Genomic DNA, 21,391 nt, shown 5'->3' with positions numbered 1-21,391 from the left:
CCCTTTCCTTCAGAGCCTTCTATTGCTGCCTTCCACTCTTACTGCAATACGGGAATCTCCTGGGACAGGCTCAGGGAACCAGGAATGTCATCTGCGAAGTTTACATTTTTAAAAATTGTATTATTTTATGTAGAGGGGTATTTTTCCTGCATGCATGTCTGTGCACCATTTGTAGGCCTGGTGCCATGGAACCCCTTGGAATTGGAGTTAAAGATGGAATGTGAGCTGCCGTGCTGGTGCTGGGAATCCAACTCGGGTCTTCTGCAGGAGCAGCCAGTACTCTTGACCACTGAGCCATCTTTTAAAGGGGCGTGGTCGATAGGCAGTTAGAATTAACCAGACTAGCTTTAAAAGCCAGGGTTCCAGCGATTCAGGAGCGCAGGAAACCAAAGAGAAAAAACAAGGGCACATAGATGGTTTTATAGCTATTTGGGGTGGTGGGGGGGGGAGACACACCTTATACAGCATGCGATTGGCTGAAGTCCCCCATCAATCTTTTTTTAGATTCTTCTGGGAGAATTCTAAATAAGTTGGTTCTTAGGATCCATATCACCCTTTTTTGTTTTTAAATAAAAGTCAAGGTCTCACTATGTAGCCCAGGCTGGCCTGGAACACACTACATAAACTAGGCAGGCCATGAATGCAAAAAGATTTGCCTGCCTCTGCTTCCCAGTGCTGGAATTAAGGGTGTTTGCCACCACACATGGCCTGTATCTAACATTCAGTGACAGAGCCAGGTTTGGCCCGGAAAAGTGGAGTTTTTCAAAAGCTCCCTGTGATTTACAATTCTGTCTTCTTCCAGATTTGGGGTGTGGTTATGAGACTGTGGAGATATTTTGTTTGTGTCTTAACAACTGAAGCTTTCCTGAAGATCAGAATGCAGAGTTAAGCCACTAGAGGCCAGGCAGTGGTGGTGCACATCTTTAATCCTAGGACTCAGGAGGCAGGGGCAGAGGGATCTCCGTTAGTTCAAGGCCACACTGGACTACACAAAATTGATCCAGTCTAAAAGAGAAACAGAGCCCACACAAAGGTGATCCCAGCACTTAGGAGTCACAGCCCTTTAATCCCAGCACTAGGGAGGTGGAGACAGGAGTGATATGGCTGGGCGGAGAGAGGAGTATAAGGCGGGAGGAGACAGGAGCTCAGTGAGTCTGAGGATGCAGTCTGAGGACAGGATGACCCCTATGGTCTGAGCACTGATAGAGGTAAGAACTCTAGTGGCTGCTGCTCTGCTTCTCCGATCCTTCAGCTTTCACTCTCTGATAGCTAACTCGGAGTTTTTATTATTAACAACTAGAATTTTAAATTATTAAAATATTAAATTATTAACAATTAGAATTTGTGCTACATGAGACTGTTCAATACCCACTAGGAACCTGTGAGTAACAATAGCACAGAGTGGCTTTCTTTGCTGTTTTGCAGCCTGGTATTCAGTTTCCTGTTGCTACTGTACAAGTGACTGAGTAGAGTCAGCATGTCCCACGTCCACAGAGGTCATTTCTCCTAAAGGAGGGAAAAGGATGAAAGCCCTCACTCCAGGCCAGAAGGCAACACCTTCTCCCTGGCAAAGAATCCTCAGAGGTGTATGATCACTTTCAGTACAAAAATGTTTAAAACACTGGCTATTGACTTTAGAGAGTTTCCAATTTTATTGAAGAAAATAAAGGATCCATGTGAAATGCTAAAAACCAAAAGGTTTGTTTGGCTGTTTGGCAAGAGACAGAATTAGCCGCATTGCCTATCTCCTGCCTCAGGCTTCCACAGTCCTCACTCACCTCACTTCCTTCTCTTCCAGTAAGACATTCTCAGACCAAAGCGCCAGGCTCTGCCACCCCCCCAACTCTTCAGAGGGCATGAAAGGAAGCATAGGCTCCCCAGCTCCATAGGCCCACAAGTCTTATTCTTTTGGGAAGAAATGTGTCCTGCTTCTTTCCCCACCTCTACTCTAACTCTACTCTAAATTCTGCATGAGGTTCCCTCATCCACCATGGCATGAGCAGGATGGCGGGACCTGCCAACAACTGTTTTGATAGTCAGGAACAGTGCCAACTTTGCCTTGGGGAACACAGGCTCCATTTTCATGTCAATCATCCTGCTAAATACAATAAAAATGCCAGTGAAGCATAAAAAAAACATCTTGAAGAATCTAAGGTAGGTAAGAAGGCAGGAACTTCCAGGGTGAAGCTAGTTTTGAGAACTGAGCATACAAAAGCCACCTTTGAGCCCTGGGGCACCTATGCAAGCACTTAGGCTTCTTTGTCTAACGCTCCATGGAGGAAGGCAATGCTGAGCAGGCCAAAGCCCTGGGTCTACCCAGGTAAAGCGTCCCACAGAAAGACTTTACTTCTGGGCAGATACAAGCCAGCTCCTGAAAGGCAAGCTGCCAGACAGGGAGAAAGAAGAGTGACTAATGGGGATGACTTACAAATAACCAGAGTCAGCCTTGAACAATCCTTATCTGAGAAACATTTTAAGCTCACTCTGCAATGCCCTGTATGTGGCAAGGCACCCAAGTACCCATAAGAGGCAAATTCAGGTCCTCTGTGGGGGAGTGAATCTCAGTCTAGATGTCATGCAGTCTCACCATAAGGAGAGAAGTGGAAGGTATTATTTATTGCAATAATTTGACACAGATCACAATTCAGTTATAAAAAAACTCTGATAATTTAAAAAAAAAGCAGAGAGATTTAACAAAAAAAGACATAGCTGAAAAGAATTTAAAATAGAGAATTAGAGGCTGGAAAGATGGCTCAACAGTTAAGAATAATGGCTGCTCTTCCAAAGGACCCGGGTTCAATTCTCTGAATCCACATAGCAGCTTACAACTGTGTATATAATGCCAGTTCCAGAGGATCTGACTCCCTCACAAAGATACACATGCAAAACACCAATGCACATAAAATAAACCCTTAAAAATAGAAAATTAGTGGGTGAAATGTGTTCTAAAATCAAAAGGGTGGAATGCAAAGGATCAATTAAGATAGAGTAGGAAGCAACCATACATGTTCAATTAGCCTTCCCAAAGGAAGAAACATAAACAGAGGCAATATTTAAAGGATAAGGGCTAAAATTTTTCTAGAACCAATGCACTGTATCAACCTATAGATTTAGAAAGTCAAATAAATAACAAGCAGGGCTGGGTTTATCAATTCAAACCCACATAATTAACACTGACAAACATCACAAGAAAATAAAAAATAGAAGAGAAAAAAAAAAGTCAGAGAAGAATGTTAAGCCAGCCAGAGAGAAAATGTCATATTACCTTCAAAGACTTACAGCTGACTTCACAAAAGCAACAATGGAAGCCAGAGGACAGTAGAATGACATCTTCAACACGCTGGGAGGAAATAACTGTTATTAAGTAAAAACAGTTTAAGAGACGAGAACAAAGCAGGCAAGTGTGAGCAGTCTGTTACCAGTAGGCCTCACTGAATCAAACCAGGAAGGACACACTGTAGTAGAAAGTAGCATAACCACAGTGGAAGGTCTGAGATCAAACACAAAAATAAATAAAGGAAACACAAGGAAAGCAGTTTGTTATGTGGATAAATCTAAATGGATATTGATGTTAAGAAGTAACACGTTAGCCAGGCACGGTAGTACACCCTTTTAATGTTTGCACTCAGGAAGTAGAGGTAGGCAGATCTCTGAGAGTTTGAGGTCATCATGTTGTACAAAGTGAGTTCCAGGACAACCAGGGCTACAGAGAGAGAGAAACTGTGTCTTGAAAAACCAAAACCAAAACCAAAGAGACAAACAAACAAAAAAAGTTACATTTTTCTGTTTGGGGGTAGGGGTAAAAGAAAAAATTAGAATATCCAACAATGGCACATAACCGTGTGTGTGCATGTGCATGTCCATGTGGAGGAGGGTACACTGCTAAAGAGAAATGGAATGCTCTAAGTCCTGTATAGTCAAGAAAGAGGGTTAGAAAATGACGTTAGATTAAGTCTGTGAAGTTCACACATACTGTCTGTCATTTCTAGGATAACTGATTAAAAGTACAGGTGCAGAAAGCATAGCTCCCAAATGAAGAGGAAAACAGCTAAAAAAGGAAACCAATCCAAAGCGAAGGTAAGAAAAGGAAAACTAAAAATAAACATGAAAATGACACCCCAAAATGTAGCTGTCATTAATAAAACCACAACACTGTCTAGTCTAAGATTTGGAGACATCATTTTAGCACCATCTGAAATGACCCTTCAAAATCAGTCTTACAGGCCGGGCGGTGGTGGCGCACGCCTTTAATCCCAGCACTCGGGAGGCAGAGACAGGTGGATCTCTGAGTTCGAGGCCAGCCTGGTCTACAAGAGCTAGTTCCAGGACAGGCTCTAGAAACTACAGGGAAACCCTGTCTCGAAAAAAAAAAAACAAAAACAAACAAACAAAAAAAATCAGTCTTACATAACAGCCCAAACTCTCTTCAGCTTTCCATTCACTCAGTAAAGATCAAGCATCCACTATATTCCAGGCCCTGTGTAGGTACAAAATGTAAAACAGATGTGGTTCTTGTTTTTAGTAGAAGAAAATGGACAGAGGAGCAGTATTCAAAATTGTCATCATGGCTATGGCACATGATATGTCTTTCTGCCTCCTACATCCTAACATAATTACTTCTATACTCAGAGAGAAGGGAGTCGGGCCTTTGCTAAGGAAATCAAATAAAATGGCATATCAGATACCTACCAGATATTACTGTATTTAGTCTGCTCTGCAGTCAGGAGTCTGTCTTGAAAGCTGGTCACTAATTCTGGAGCAGTCCACCTCAGAGGGAAAATTTTTTTGTCATCTGTCTCAATGTAATCCTCCTGCATGATCACAAGCACAGCATTCAGAGGAATTCCATGTGAGGGGAGCTTGACAGCTTAAGAGCAAAACATTTTCAATCAAAAAGACAGCAGGGGAGGAGGGGAAGCCGGCACAAAGAGAGACTTCTGGATGGAAGGAAGAGACGTGGGATGTTCCTCTGAAGTCTGAAGGTTTTGTAGACCGATCTCTAAAGCACTACATCTGCTTGGTCACCTTTAGCACAAGCTGGCCTTCTGCACTGAGGACTGTGGGGGTCACCACAGCTGATGTTACAGGCTGCTCTCCCAGCACTGACCAGCAGCGAAGTGACGGGTGAGCTACAGACACTAGAAGCCTTCTTCTTTAGCTGTAAATTACGACTGCACAAAGCCAACCACCTTTGTAAGGGGTTGGAAAGGTAATGCTAGCAACAACTTCATGGTATGCAGTAAGAGCTTCAAACACTACAGCTACTGCTTGACAGGACACCAACCTAAATGTGCACGTTTTGAAAGTATCACATCTCGGGTCCTCACAAGAACCCCCTAAATCACAGATAAATGGTCTATTTCTATTGCTGCTTAGAAAACAACGGGGGTAACAGCAATAAAATTCCTTTTAAAAAATACAATTATTTGAGCCGGGCGGTGGTGGCGCACGCCTTTAATCCCAGCACTCGGGAGGCAGAGGCAGGCGGATCTCTGTGAGTTGGAGGCCAGCCTGGTCTACAAGAGCTAGGTCCAGGACAGGCTCTAAAAAAAGCTGCAGAGAAACCCTGTCTCGAAAAACCAAAACAAAAAAAAAAAAAACCACAATTATTTTATATGTATATTTTATCTGAACGTATGTATGTATGTACACCATGTATATGTCCAAAGCCCAAGGAGGAGGTCAGAAAAGATCCCCTGGAACTAGAGTTACAAACTGGTGTGAGCCTCCATGTGGGTGCAGGGAATTGAACCTATGTCCTCTGCTGCAAGAACAGCAAGTGCTTTAACCTCTAAACCAACTCTCTCCAGCCTCAGCCATATCTCTGCCATCTGTAAGTTGCCCTCTAACTTCCACACGCATGTCCTTGGCATGTACATGCTCACAAACATACATGTCCACATGAAATAAGCACAAAGTTGAAGTATTTTTTAAATTTTTTATATCATTCAGTCAAATTGAATCAATTGAATCAATTGCAAATGTCTTTAAATGAAGTCTTTCGAAAGTTGTCATAAAACCTTTCACAAAGCCACTGAATGAGAAAAAACAGAAGTCAGTGGTACCATTCAAAGGCCTGTGACAGACCCTGCTGTTATGAAGACTGACTCTCACCCCTTCTTCAAGCATGAGTAGCATTTTTCAACTTAGTGTCCATGGCTGACACTAAGCAGGTTAAGGGGATGGAGGCAGAGCTTTGCTTACCTTGTATCTGCTGAATCCTATTCCATAGTCGCCCACTTTGACATTTAAGTCGGAGGTGAGAAAACAATTCCGTAGGGCCAGATCACTGCAAACAGAAGGAGTAAGGCCAGAATAAGAACAAACAGGATCTGCAGCCAGGACCTCACCTCAGGGAACTGCTGCAGGTTAGAGGCTTCCTTTAGAAACCAGCGTGTCTTCAGCTCTCTGCTTAGTAATTAGTGCCCTGATTTTTGTTATAGTTTAAGTTAAATAGCACATTCCTAACTGCATTTTAGACACATAACTAAGATCACTGGTTAAGTATGAACACACCTACATCAGTGGCCTGGATCACAGTACGTAAAGAGTAACTCAGAAAGACCTTTAGAATATTGAAATTGCCTGAATCTTCTTTACAGTCTGAGGGTAGGAACAGTCTCTTCATCTGTTAATAAAGGTGCAACTCCAAAGGTTCAAAAGCCACTCTGTGCCCCCACCCCACGCGCCCTCATTTTTCAAAGTTACGTAGGCCCTGGCGCTGGGCCCTCTCCAAGAACTCCGTCTTTTCCCTCTACCTTCCTGAGGGGAAGAGAAGAGTATACAGTCATGATGTACAATTTACAGACAGTGTTCACTTGAAGAACAAGTTTATTTTTATAAAACTGGTACTTTTTTTCTTTTTTTAATTTTTATTTATTATGTATACAGTGTTCTGTCTGCATATATGCCTACTCGCCAGAGAGGGCAACAGATCTCATTACAGATGGTTGTGAGCCACCATGTGGTTGCTGGGAATTGAACTCAGGACCTCAGGAAGAGCAGTCAGTGCTCTTAACCTCTAAGCCATCTCTCCAGCCCCCTAAAACTGGTACTTTGAAGGGTGGGAAGATAGCTCAGTACCTAATATGCTTGTCTTGCAATCCTAAGGATTTGTGTTTAGTCGCTGGAGCCCACATAAAAAGGCTGGACATGGTGGCGTACACTTGCTGGGGAGGCAGAGACAGGAGGCCAGTCTAGCCTACTTAACAAGTTCCAGGCTAGCAAGAGACACTGTCTCAAATAAAATGGACAAGAAAAACAACACAGGAGATTGTCTTCTAGTCTGTACACACATATCAAACAAAAGACATACTTCAGTAAGTAAAAAACTTCCCCTTTTTTGTTGTTTTGATTTTCAAAAAAACTTTAAAACATTTAATTTATATTATTATTATTTTTAAATTATGCATATGAGTGTCTGTGTGTGGGCTAGTGCACATGAGTTTAGATGCTCAGAGTTCAGAAGTGGGTGTTTGGTCCCCTAGAGCTGGAGTTAGAGGTGGTCGTGAGTTGTCCAATGCGGCTACAATGTTCTCGCTACCCAGGTGTTTCTCTAAGACCCCCTTTTCCCCAAGTGACTCAGTTTTCTCACTTATTAGCTGGAAGACAAAACAGTGCCCACTAGTGAGCAGAGGCTGGAAGTGGCTTTGCTAGCAGGTGGAGTTTCATGCTCTCACCATCAACAGCTACAAGGGGCAGCAGTGGGTGGGAGCAACTCTGGCCCTTGCATTGTTGGGTCTCAATGGGCACTCTTAGTGTAATGCTGACTTGGTTGCAGTTAAGTGGCTCTGTATGCTGCATATGTGTGGTGATTTGCATGGCACTCTATCGCAAAGCCTTCCAGCCTTTGGTAAAACCTTGGACACTTTCTGACTTTGCTATCATTAACAAAATAGAAACCTACAATCTTATTTTTTTTAAATTTGGTTTATTGTGTGTACAGAAACAGGGGATTACAGAAGTACAATAAAAATGTACACAGAATGTTTTTAAATGTCAGGACTGCTATCTAGATTCAAGGTAGTGATGTAATCAGCCTAAAACGCTAACACTAAGTAGTCTCTGCACCATTAATGTGCAAAGTTATGGAACAGAAAAAACACAAGGTGCTAGTGTGCAACCTGACGTCAAGACTGCTCAGGTCAGGAAACACAAATGCAGCCAGCCTTCTCTTTGAAGCTGAAAAACAGGTCTGGTGACGAGGCTGCCCAAGCTCCAGCCCTGCCTGGCTCTCAGAAGGCACTGGCTGGTCATTCCACTTGGCAGCAGGCCCAAGGGTTCTAAGTCACATTTCATCACCATTTGTTTTTAACCTGGGTAGCTACACATCACAGTCTGCCCACCTGTAGAAGGATTCTCTAGTGCAGATAGCTTAAGATGACCAAGGTCAGCTCCAAATTAACCTATGGCAAGTTTCTATCTATAGGCAGCCGAGTGACCAAGCTCCTGATAGAGTGAGACAGGAGCCAGTCGCCTGAAAGTCACTGAATACTCTTCCGGGAGTTTTGCTTCTGCTATCTTATTCAATCTTGGTAACTGTGTTTCTGGGTAAAACAGATCTCTAACTCTACAGAAGAAATACACTCAGAGGGAGCAAATAAAGCTGAGGAGAGGAGAATTAACCACCCCAGCTGACCCTCACTGTCCCCCTGACTACCTGACTGCAGCAGCCACAAACATTGAGGCTCTGAAGGGCCATGTCCATCACGCTGCGGAACTCAGATGTGCCAGCATTATATCAAGAAACCGGGTGAGGGGGTAGGGGGTAGGGCACAAGCTTTCCTAGAGTGTTAATGGTCTTTTTCCTGCTTATTAGGTCCATCCTTGCTGGCTGAGCAATACCACATTACTGAGTACCTACCACATACCAGCCACCCATGGGGCTCTGGGAATGTAGAATTCTTCCACTGTGAAATCCTGACTAGACAGAGAGGACAGTGCCTACAGGACTTTTGGGACTGGTGATGGGATGGGATAAGGACTCATGGGTGGCTTTTTCCTTGGGATCGTCCAACACCAAGGCTGAGCTGGACAGCCAGGACTCTAATGGGTCTCTACAGACTCCAGCTTAGTCTCACATTGTACACACCACAAAGCAAGGTGGAATACTCAAACAGTCTCTGGCTACTAGACACCAACTTATCCAGGGCTCTAACCCTGAAGGAGTATGAGAGCAGAGATAAGTACTAGGGGCCATACTCCATGCCCACCCAGTTCAGAGTCTAAGCCCAGGGAATAAAACTTCCTAGTGGACTCCAGAGTGGAGGCCAAACCTCAACACACAGGGAAAGAAGGATGCTCTGGCAATGTCTATCTAACACCCAGGTTAGGTTGCAGGCATGGCTCAGTTATAAAATCCCTACCTAGAGTGCCTCAGTGGGCGCGAGAGAAACAGCTCAGTGGCATACAGGAGGCACCGAGTCCCATCCTCAGCAATGACAAAACGCAAAATGAGCCAAACCTTAACAAAACTAAAAATGTTACCTAAAACCAAGGCCAACCTGAGTTTTTTTTTTTTTTTTTTTTTTTTTTGGTTTTTCGAGACAGGGTTTCTCTGTAGCTTTGGAGCCTGTCCTTGAGCTAGCTCTTGTAGACCAGGCTGGTCTCGAACTCACAGAGATCCGACTGCCTCTGCCTCCCGAGTGCTGGGATTAAAGGCGTGCGCCACCGCCGCCCGGCTCCCAACCTGAATTTTTAAGGAACTATCTATCTTTAGGGAAGGCTTTGATGGTTCTCACCACCAAATGCGTGCTAGAATCACTCAGGGGCCCCACTTTCCTACCCCTAAACAAAAGACAGCAGGCAGCAGACCAGGGGCATATCCTAGGAGCCAGTGCATATGTGTTGAGCCTCTCTGGGATGAGCTGAGCCTTTCCTTCTGAGAGGGACCTGAGGTTTCTGGCCTGTTCCCTCAGGTCCCGTACCTAGGACCTGCACCATAACCAGCACTTGTACTACAGTGCGGTGTCACCAGGATTAACTATCATGAGACAACCTTCCCAGAGCCAGGTCTAGACTAGAAGTCACACTGGATCAGAATCAAAGAAAGCTGGTATATTTTCTGTGTGCACATTTGTAATCAGTGGCCCAAGTGCTAGTTAAGAAGGGAATTTGCACTTTCCACCTGGAATACTAATTTTTTCAGGGGGCCTGTCCTGGACCAGCCTAGAAAGATGTAGCATTTGGTGCTATATACCCAAGTGATTTTCTACAGAGGGCTGTTAACTTGTAAGACACAGGCATACCAGTAGATGGTGTGTGCCTTGATTTACTGAGTCTCATGTGGTCTAGAAAGGCCTCAAATTTTCTAAGTAGCTTTATCTGCCTCCACCTCCCAAACCTTAGAATTCCAGACATGCATATCCATACTTAGTTTACTTGGGGTTTGGGATAAATCCAAGGCCTGGAGTGTAGCAGGCCAGTGTTGTACCTACTGAGCTACATAAACATGCCACATTAACTGGGAAGTAAGGGTGCTGGGCTCCTTCTGTGCCCTCCTAAAGTATAAAGTTTGTTTTGTTTTTAAAGTCTTCCTCTGTTCCCTCTACCCTTCCAGGTGGTACAGATTAACAAACTAGAAGGTACAGTCTTTCTACAAAGTATGTACACCAAAACAAATATACAAAGAAGAGTATACACTTTTATGACTATTAAATTGAACTTTCATACTTTAAGATATCACAGTATAGACATTCTTCCTGTAAACCAGCCTAGTCATCCTCAGCCATTACTATAACACTCAACAGTACAATTGGAGCTTACACTAGCTCCCTTATGAATGTCTGTCTCTCCCATTTGCCAACACTTCAAGTAATACTGGAATAATTACTTTGTTTGTCTGTTTGAGGCTAGCCTTTAACTTGTAATTCTCTTGCCTTACAGTGGCCTACTGACCACTGGGTACATTATATTTTTTGTTTTTCTTGTAAAGAATCTTTTTTAGCTGGTGTGGTGGTGTACATCTTTAATCAGCTCATGAGGCAGAAGATCTATGTGAGTTCCAGGTCACCCAGGACTACACAATGAGACCCTGTCTTAAAAAAAGGAAGGGAGAGAAAGAAAAAGCAAAACACACACACAAGCGCACACACACACACAAAAACAAAAAACAAACAAAAAAAACAAAAACAACAACAACAACAACAAAAAACACCCAACAACCAAAAAACTAGACCAGTCCAGAAAAGGCTCTCTGGTTTGCTATCATCTCTTGGGTGGACATTCCTGTTGCTTAATAAGTCAGTTACTTAGCCAGCTTGAGCATATACACTGCCCACCAAAGTAACCTGATAGTACCCTGCTGCTCAGGAAACCTTGAAAGTGGAGGGCAGGGGACCCTAGGTCCTGGGTCACCCGTGGGAAGGTAACAGCAGCATGTGCTGTTCACACGGCCTTCAGCAATGCTGTGTATGCCACCTCTGAAATGCAGGTTGTCTGAGACCCTGAGATAAGGTTCTTTTTTAAACATTATGTAAAAGCAAATTTTAACTAGGGTGATTTACTAGATCATTTTCCAACATAAGGACAACTTCGGGTTAGACAGGTGGACTGGTCTATTTCAACCAAGTCCTCTGAGTCAACCAATATTCTAAATCTCAGTTTTAAAATAATGCCATATGGAAGGCTACCCACACAAGAAGAATTTATAAAGAACAGAAGTTTGCCCCACACGAGACTATACCACACAGCCTGTGTGTGAGCGTGCATGTATGTGGTGTGTATATAGGCACCTGTGTAGTTATGCATGCACATGTGTGTGGAGGCCAGAGGATGACCTCAGGAGCTGTTCCTCAGAAAATATCTTACAATGCCACTCCCCCACGCACATCTGCCTGCCTAGCACTGGGATTACAAGTTTGCAATGCCACACTGGCTTTTGTTTGGTTTGTTTTGTTTTGGTTTGTCGAGACAGAGTTTCTCTATGTAATTGTAACAGTCCTGGCTGTCCTGGAACTCACTCTGCATATCAGGCTGGCCTTGAACTCAGATCCACCCGCATCTGCCTCTGGAGTGCTAGGATTAATGGTGCACGTCACCACTGCCCAGCTCACACTTGCCTTTTTGAAAAAAAGGAAAAAATAATAAAATCGCGGACTGGGACTGGAAAGGTGGGTCAGTGGATAAAAAGTCCTTGCTGCTGTTGCAAAGGAACAGGGTTTCTTTCCATCATTGATATGGTGGCTCACAACTGTCTGTAACTGTAGTTCCAGGGACTTAATGCCCTCTCTGAACTCTAAAGCCAACGCATGTGTGTGGTACGCTTACATACACACAGGTAAACACTCATACACATTACAAAAAATAAAAAGACAGATAAATCTTTTGGACAATAAAGAAATAAAAACTATAAGTCAAACTTGGTCCTATAAGCTCTTTACCAACCAAGCTATGTATCACCTACCTAGTCCAAAGCAGTTACTTTACAAAGCAGAGTGTAACAGCTGTCAGTGGTTCCAGGGCTCTTCTGTACCCTGGGCCTTTGTTCTTGAATATCATCCAAATCATATGATTTATCTTTATTTGTTTTCAAGTCTCTTAAGACTTTTCTTTAAGGAAGCATGGGAAAACACTACTGGCTATGACAGCTTTGTCATCTTTAAGAACATGGTGGTAAGCCGGGTAATGGTGGCGCACGCCTTTAATTCCAGCACTCGGGAGGCAAAGGCAGTCGGATCTCTGTGAGTCTGAGGCCAGCCTGGTCTACAAGAGCTAGTTCCAGGACAGGCTTCAAAGTTACAGCAAAACCCTGTCTTGAAACCTCCCCCCCCCCAAAAAAAAAAAAACCCAAAATAAAACCACACACCACCACAGTGGTGAACAGGTTTAAAGCACACTTTCTAGCCATCTCTGAGAACTTTGTGTTGCTGATTTTGATGGGATACTTTAAAACTTCATGTTCTAATTATGTTTGTGTGTGTATGTTTGTGTGTGTGTCAATGTGTGTGAAGCTGCCATCGAGGCCAGAAGAGGGCACTGGATTCTCTGAAGGTAATGTTACAGGTGCTGATGAGCTGCCTGCCATGGGTGCTTGGAACTGAGTTGGTCCTCTGCACAGTTAGCCAATGTGCCTTCTCTCTACTCTCACCTTGCACAATTTAGAAATACTTTATCAAAATAATTTGTTTACCAATGCAAGTCAATCAAGAAACAGATGTGGAGGAAAAAGGTAACCACTTCCCTTTTCTGTCAATCCTGAAGTAATGAGCATCTAAAAGAAACAACCCTTTAATTGCTCATCATATTCCCCAAATACAACCAGGTGTTTTCTCATAAATGAATAAATAAAAGAACTTATACTAAAAATAAATTATTCTTAAACTTGTCTTTTATTTAAAAGTTTTAAATAATATATATATATATAGATATATATTATTATAGATATATAGATATATATATCGGTTTTTTGAGACAGGGTTTCTCTGTGTATCTTTGGCTGTCCTAGAACTCACAGAGATCTACCTGACTCTGCCTCCCCAAGCTGGGATTAAAGGCATGTACCATCATGGCTGGCAAGATTTACTGTATAAAACTGTGTATGTGTGTGGATCACATGTGTGTGGTGCCTGCTGCTGACAGAAGAAGAAAGTAACACTGTATCCACAAACATTTGGCTGCAAAGATGGCTTGTGGTTAAGAGCACTAAGCTAGAGGAATGGAACTATGATCTCAATCCCGGCACCCCACTCACCCTGTAGCCCCAGCTTTGAGGGGAGGTAGAGACAGGAGAATCACTGGGGACTGTGGGCTTTCAGCCTGGTTGAGAAAATGCCAGCTCAGAAGAGCTCCTACCTCAAAGGCATTCTCACTCAAAATGGAGAGTGATCAAGAAGGAATCTGACCCCCTCCTTCTGACAGGGGTTATTGACTCTACATACACACAAATAAAAAAATAAATCTATTTTGAAAAGTTGGAACTCAAAAGCCTAAAGGCAAAAGGAGAATAAAAGCAGGACCAGTCACCTGTGCTAGGACAAAAGGAAGACTATGGTGTACAAATGGGAAATGGCCTCTTCAGACCCAGTTCTGACACTTTTAAGCCAGCCTGTTCATTAGCCAGAAACCAAAGCCACCACCTAGTGCAAAGTGGTACTGCTAGCCTTAGTGAGTGCTTCCTCAGGACTGCGAAGACACATAAGGAGATCTCGTGGGTATAACCAGAAGCCTAAAGTACACTCACTCCTACCCTGACGCTTGCAGACTTCTCATGCTGCTCATTTTCTAGGCTCAGACCACATTCATGCTATTCCCTGGTGTTGGTTTAAGTGGAGTCCAACTCTGCCTTTATTTACCAATACTTCTTTAAGCAGAGAGCTCACACTACAACCTCATCTCTTTGGTTTCTTCCTTCCTTCCTTCCTTCCTTCCTTCCTTCCTTCCTTCCTTCCTCCCTCCCTCCCTCCCTCCCTCCCTCCCTCCCTCCCTCCCTCCATTTTTGCCTTTTTTGTTTTGGTGTTTTTGAGATAGAGTCTCATGTATCACAGGTTGGTCTCAAACTCACTATTTAGTTGAGAATGTCCTTGAATTTCTTTTTGATGCTCCTGCCTTCTGAGTGTTGGGATTATATATGTGCATTACTATGCCCAGTTTATCATGCCCACTTTTAGGAATGTTAGCAGTCTACCAACTAAGCTGCATCCCATCCCCAGCCCCTCTTCCCAAACCTCACAACCTCTTCAGTTAGCTGTAAGAACAGCAATGTGAAGAGTGTGCCTGTCCCCAGGCTGACCTACCTGTGCAGGAAGTGCAGCTTGTGCATGGCTGCCAACCCTGCAGCAATCTCACACGCCATCCTCTGCAGCAGCATGGTCTGTGAATCGCCCCGCACATGCTCTTGCTCATTGCGCAGGTAAGCCTTCAGGTCGCCCTGTGAAAACCAGCCCGCATGAGTGACAAGTGCAGCACCTAGACAAGCACTGTAGTTGATCTGAACTATTAGGATGACTTAATAAATGACTTAAAGGTAATTCCAACCAACCCAAAGTATATGATATTTTGCTTTAAGAATCATTCTCATTAGTTATTATACAAAAACATACAGGACAAAATAGTAAGTGAAATATAGTTGTATAATGATGCACAATTAAATTAAGTGTAGTGAAGATACCTAGGAACCTCCAGGTTACAAAGAGATGATGTGGAGAGCTAAAGAAAGTGTGCTATTCACACCACCTAACTTTCATTTCCAGGATACACGGGGTCAGTAAGTGCTTTATCACGAGGTTCCACGGCCACCATTTATGCTGGAGTGAGCCATGGAGTAGAGACTGAAAAAGGAACAGAGGTGGAGGAGGTGGTGAAAATCACTGAGCGCTAGCGACTCAGGCTCACCCAGCTTCCTCCCCAGAGACCAGCATGGGAGAGAACATTCCAGCCACTTGTAGACACTCGCCACTTCAATTCAATAAGCCTAGGAAGAGGATGGTAGCCTGGGCAGGAACATACCCTAGCCAGACATACTGGCATTCATCTCCCTAGCTACTCCCATGAGTGCTCTGGGCTACCTGTCTAAGGGGCGCGTGCGTGAGGAAATAACACATTATATTCTCCTTACACAAGAAAAGACAGCTACTGAAGTGATCTAATCCAAGCAAAAGCTTTCTGGGGAGAGGAATGTGTACATCCATGTTCAAGAGTGTATACGTATTTGGAGGACAGAGGTCAATCCTGGCACATTCCTCCATCACTCCCTACCTTAGTTTTGGGGCGGTGTCTCCTACTGGTCTGGAGCTTGCTTACCAGGCCTTGACTGGCTGGCTAGTTCCAGGGATCCTCCTGTCTTTCTCTCCAAGGCTGAGACTACAAACACAGACACCCCGTCCCTGGCTTTTCTTACTTGGGTTTTGGTAACTGAAACCAGGTATTCATTTATATGGTAAGCATTTCACTGACTGCACCATCTCCCCGACCCCAAAATGAAGACTTTTATGATCTGCTAGTAAAGTAGAAAACAACTCAAGAACTTTCAGTTTTCTTTAAATCCGACTCAAGAAAAGACTCAGAAGTTCTCCTTGGCCAACTTTCGTGTAACTTACTGAAGACGCGAAATTGTCAGACTCCACCCACGATAAAATTTTCAAACTTAATATTCCTCCCCAGACAGATGTCCATGTTTAATTCTTGGTACACAATAACGCAGAGTCTAGGCCTCACCCAGAACCTGCATTTGTTTCTATTACTAGTGTTAGGGATCTACAGCAGGAGGCTTTGTAACTGTTACCCATGGTGCATAAACTTCAGGCATTCTGCAGATACAAAACTGCTGCTTAGGAGAGTTAAGAAATTTGCTCAAGATAATGCCTGTCTCTCATACTTGAAAGAAAGAAGCAAGCGGATGAGGAATTGAAGGTCACTCTTGGTTATAAAATGACTTAAAGCCAACCTGTAATACATGAAACCCTGTCGAAAGAAAGAAAAAAGGAAGGACAGAGGAAGGGAGAGAAAAAAAATTTGTTCTAATAAACTGTGCTTACATTTTTTAGTTTACTATCTAGCCAAGAAAATTCTAGTCAGCTAACAAGTAAATTAAACCAATATGCAGATGAAATCAATTTATTCCACAAGAATAAATGTGAACTAACTTAAGGTCTATCACACACACCTGTGGAATCCCAAATCCCACCCACAGGTCACATTTGCTATACAAGGAAACAGCATCCTTCTCCAGTATACTACAGACACTCAGTCACCACCGTCACTGTGCACTTCCAACCACCCAATATTAGCACGCACACCCAAGCACCCAGAACCACACTCACCCCCAGTCACCCAGCACCACTATGCACACCCAAGCACTCAACCAGATCACCAATATCACACACAGGCAACACCACTGATCACCATCAGCACTGCCAAGCACACTCATACCCTGCCATGCAGACTCATACCAAACACAGAAAACTTTCTCCCTTTGTCCCTGCTAGAATTCCTCACCCCAATACAAACAGCTCTTCATAAAGGCTAGGCTCTTTCCAGCTGTGCAAATTGGGGGCATGATGAAAGATTTGAATAACAAACTAATTCTGAGAAGTTCTAGCAGGAAACTCCAGGACTATAGGCAAATGGGCTTTCCCTAAGGCAGCCCCTGTAAAAACAAAACACAGAAATAGCATTTAAATGCACTGAGGCTTCCAATCAAATGGATTTTTTTTCCCTTAGCCTCATTGCTGCAGCATACCCAAATAAAGAAAAACCTACTGGCCAGGCAGTAGTGGTGCATGCCTTTAATCCTAGCACTCAGAAGTTCAAGACCAACCTAGTATGCAGATCAAGTTCCAGGACAGTCAGGGTTACACAGAGAAATCCTGTTTTTTGGGGGAGAGGGGGAAGTGGGGAAGAGAGAAAAACCTACTTTCACACAATTATGCTCCCTCTTGCCAATTTGCAAAGCAAGCGGCAGCTCTTGGTCAAAAGTTTACAAATGACTATGGCTGTGAAATGGAGCTGTTTTTCAAGATCACCTGAAGTATGTTCACTGCCACTCCTATTCTTAAATTGCCTTTTCCAGGTGGTATCCCTGAGTGACTCTCAAGATCCCTAAGGGGCCCAGCCACACCCCTCCTGAGGAAGACTTGTGTTGTGTGCGCAGGACTCACAGTTAGGTCTATGATCCAGCGGTACTCTGGAACTCTCCTGACACCAGTTTAAAACAACAAACAACTGGAGGCACATGGTGGACACCTTTTTAGTCTCAGCACTTGGGAGGTAAAAGCAGGATCTCTGTGAATTCAAGGCAGGCCTGGCCTACACAACAAGTCCCAGAATAGACAGAAAGACACCCTGCCTCAAAATCAATCAACCAATCAGTCAATCAATCAACAATAGCTTTCAATTACAGTAAAGGAATTTTTACCTCAAGAAAAGTTCTATAAAGATTCATTCTATCTAAAACAGACAAACGAATATTTAGATATTTGAGGAGGTGTGTGCAGAGAGAGAAAGAGAGCAAGACAGAGAAATGAGAACAACTGAACCCAGGGCACTCCATTCCCAGTCCTTTTTTGGTTTTTTATTATGAGGCAATGTTTCACTGTGTTGCCTAGGCTGAACCTGAATTTGTGATCCTCTTGACTCAGACTCCTGAGTAGCTAAGAGTACAGGCCTATGCCCATAGGGCCCAGCTTGTCTTACTTATATTTTAATTGTGCTTACTGAGTAGACATGGACAATCTCTACTGTGTATTCTTTAAGGGAAAAAAATTTAAAAAAAATTCGCCAAGAACCTCAGTGTGTTTTTAATTAAATTCCCTTTATTCAGGTTTTAAAATGTAAGGAAACTCAAGAAAGACAATTTACGGACACTAGATGGCAACAGAGAGCTACACCCAGAATTAGGAACAGAAGCACCTTGCAAGGACTTGGAATTCTGAGTACTCAAAGGCCCTGGTAAACTCCAACACAAAGGTCCAGTGGCCCCTTATACGGGGTTTTGGCAGATCACTGAGCCCAATGAATTAATTTTTAATATATTTTAAGTTACTGTTAACACAATGTAACAGAAGCAGTAAATAGCCCTATAACTGAAACACAGGTTATTTGTAAAGAACTTTGAGACAAAATCTCATGTAGCCCAGGCTGGCCTTGAATTCAGGTAGGGATAACCCTGAATTTCTCTTACCTTCTCGACTGAAGTGTGCCCCAGCATGACCCTTAATGAAATGGGCGTGCCCCAGCTGAAGCACACGGAGGCCCGTATCTGGATGCCATCCTAACATCACCTGCCTCTTCGTTGTGGCCCTCGACACCATCTCCTCAGGAGTCTTCTTCCAGCTCTACTACTCCATCAGCTCTCAGGGAAAAGCAACACAAACCAAACCTTTCTGGCTTCTCCTCCTCCTAGCCAGCTCTTGCTACTTTCCTGTTTCTGCCAACCTTCCTGAACAGACTCCTCACATGGCTGCATCTTCTGACCTCCTTCCTTGCATAAGCGTCTCTGCCCTCAACATACCTGCACCCACTATTCATCTACAGCGGCTGAACACCCCCTGCCATCCCCACAGCTAGCAGCTCTGCCAAAAGCTAGCAAAAACAAAACAAAACCAAACAAACAAACAAACAAAGAAAAAAACCAAGGGGTCTCGTTCTCCCTTCAAATCTAACCTTTCCATGGGGCGGCATGATAGCTTACTGAGTAAAGGTGTTTAAAACCATGCCTGGCAACCTGAGCTCCATCCCCATACCCCACATGGTAGAAAAGAACCCACTCAAAGATGGTTTCCCTATGGCACACATGTGCTTCCCCCACCCTGCCCCACACAAAATAAATAAATGTTGTGTTTTTACGGCTGTGAGCTGAACCCAGGTCTTGTTCATGCTAGACAGGGGCTCTACCACTGAGCTACACCCCAGCCCATCACTGGTGGATTCTTGGCAAATACTCTATTGCTGATCCAAAGTCCTAGCCTTTAATATTTGTATTATTATTTTATTCTCATGCATGTCTATGCGCTGCAGGTGTGCAGTGCTTGTGGATGTCAGAAAAGGGAAATAGAGTTACAGTGGGCTGTGAGCAGCCAAGTGGGTGTAGGGGATTAAACCCAGCTCCTCTGAAAAAGCAGCAAGTGTCCTTAACTGCTTAGCCATTTCTCTAACCCCCAGTTCCAACCTTTTAAGCCCACATTTAAAACGTAAGCCATGTTGCAACGCCCCCCCCACACACACACACACAACACACTGTTGTTTGCAGATGACCATTTTCTTTGTTTATTCGACTAGAAAAAGCTGTGGCTGGGTGGTGGTGGCGCACGCCTTTAATCACAGCACTTGGGAGGCAGAGGCAGGCAGATCTCTTGTGAGTTTGAAGCCAGCCTGGTCTGCAGAGTGGGTTCCTGGACAGCCAGGGCTACAATGAGAAACCCTGTCTCAGGAATAAAAAATAAAAATAAAAAAAGCTGTGAGCACAGCTATGTCTTCACCTGTTTCCTACTGTCCCTAAGCCCCACAACACTGGACACAGATATGTTTAACATACCTGTTTGATGAGCAGGAGAAGGCAGAAAATTTTTGGAGAAGCTCCAAATGGTGTGCTCCAAGTTCAAGCTGAGCCAGTCACATTCCCATGCCACGCCATGCCAGCATTTCATTAACAGTCTAATAATGATGAACTTAGGAGTAAATCTATAATTTCAGATTTTTATTGGGCTTATAAATTTATGGCCTCGTTACTTTGTACATAAAACATAGTCAAAGATAGCTACTCATGGGAAATATTTTCCTTTCTTTTTCTTTTCCACCTGCACTACAGAAATTGGCACCAGATCTCAATACAGATGGTTGTGAGCCACCATGTGGTTGCTGGGAATTGAACTCAGGACCTCTGGAAGAGCAGCAAGTGTTTTTAACCACTAAGCTATCTCTCCAGCCCCACTTTTTCTTTTTTTATACAGAGTCTCACTTTGAAACACAGCCTGGCCTAGAAGTTCCTGTGTGTAGAAGCAGGCAGCCTCTTGGCTCAGCCTCCTGAGTGATGGGATCACAGGCCTGAGCCACTGTACCCAGCAGGCAGCAGAGACTGGACACTGAGAGCAGAAGCTGAGGGCTCAGATCCTGATCCACAAGCATAAGCAGAGAGAGCACAATGAGAATAGCACAGGCTTTATAATTCCCAGCCCACCTCTAATAACATACTTCTTCCACTAAGGCCACAACCTCTTCCATACAGTATCACCAACTGAAGAACATCCAAACGTCCAAGACTACAGAGACATCTTATTCAAACCATCACTTTGGCACACCATCTGGATGATCCCAATAACATATAACTGATTTTTTTCTATGGAAAGTTTCACCACTGTATAGTAAATGCTATTGATTTTACTTCTAGCGGAGGATCTGTATTACTGTAAAGCTCACTTAAATATGGTCTTTGTTTTTGAAAGGCACAGCTCCAGAGTCCTTCCTCAGAGATAATGACAGCTCGGTGGGATGTCAAAAAGACACATGAAATCAATAACAAAGGCCAGTCAATGCCCAAAAGGAGGCTGGCACTGGCTGGGACCCTCTCTTCCTATGCCCACCTCCAGGTCTAAGAGCGATGACAGTGCCCTGAACTTTGTCTAGCTAGGTCACCTGTTCTCCCACAGAGCAATGTGCTACCTCTCTTCAGAAACCCACTTTCTGAAGAGTTGAGAGTGCTCCCCTAGCAAGCAGGAAGCCCTGAGTTCCATCTCTAGCACAGCATAAACTGCGTGCAGTGGTGCTTGCCTGTAATCCCAACACTGAGAGTTGGTAAGAGGATTGGGAGTTCAAGGTCACCCTGAGCAACACTGAAATCCACCTGCTGTCTTAGTGGCCTGGCCGGACATTCAGGAGCACCACTTGAAGTGCCCAGCACCCCTGCTCTGGAGGCAGCGAGGGACGTGGAAGCACAAGCGAATGTGAGGACGTGCGCTCT

General features: G+C 43.9%; 1 protein-coding gene across 2 annotated transcripts in view; it reads right to left on the bottom strand.

The window, feature by feature from the left end:
* Lmtk2 (lemur tyrosine kinase 2) overlaps window positions 1-21,391 on the bottom strand; it is a 90,632-nt gene that overhangs the window by 16,514 nt on the left and 52,727 nt on the right. For both annotated transcript variants that reach the window (XM_038346001.1, XM_038346002.1), the window contains exons 7-9: window positions 14,733-14,866; window positions 6,205-6,289; window positions 4,690-4,811 (exon numbers count right to left, since the gene is read on the bottom strand). In XM_038346001.1, the coding sequence (XP_038201929.1) occupies window positions 4,690-4,811; window positions 6,205-6,289; window positions 14,733-14,866 (341 nt within the window). The remainder of the gene's footprint in view (window positions 1-4,689; window positions 4,812-6,204; window positions 6,290-14,732; window positions 14,867-21,391) is intronic.

The sequence above is a fragment of the Arvicola amphibius genome, chromosome 10 (genome assembly GCF_903992535.2).
Source record: "Arvicola amphibius chromosome 10, mArvAmp1.2, whole genome shotgun sequence".
Lineage (NCBI taxonomy): Eukaryota > Metazoa > Chordata > Mammalia > Rodentia > Cricetidae > Arvicola > Arvicola amphibius.
The sequence above is the reverse complement of the archived record's forward strand: the minus strand, read 5'-3'. Positions and strand labels throughout refer to the sequence as shown.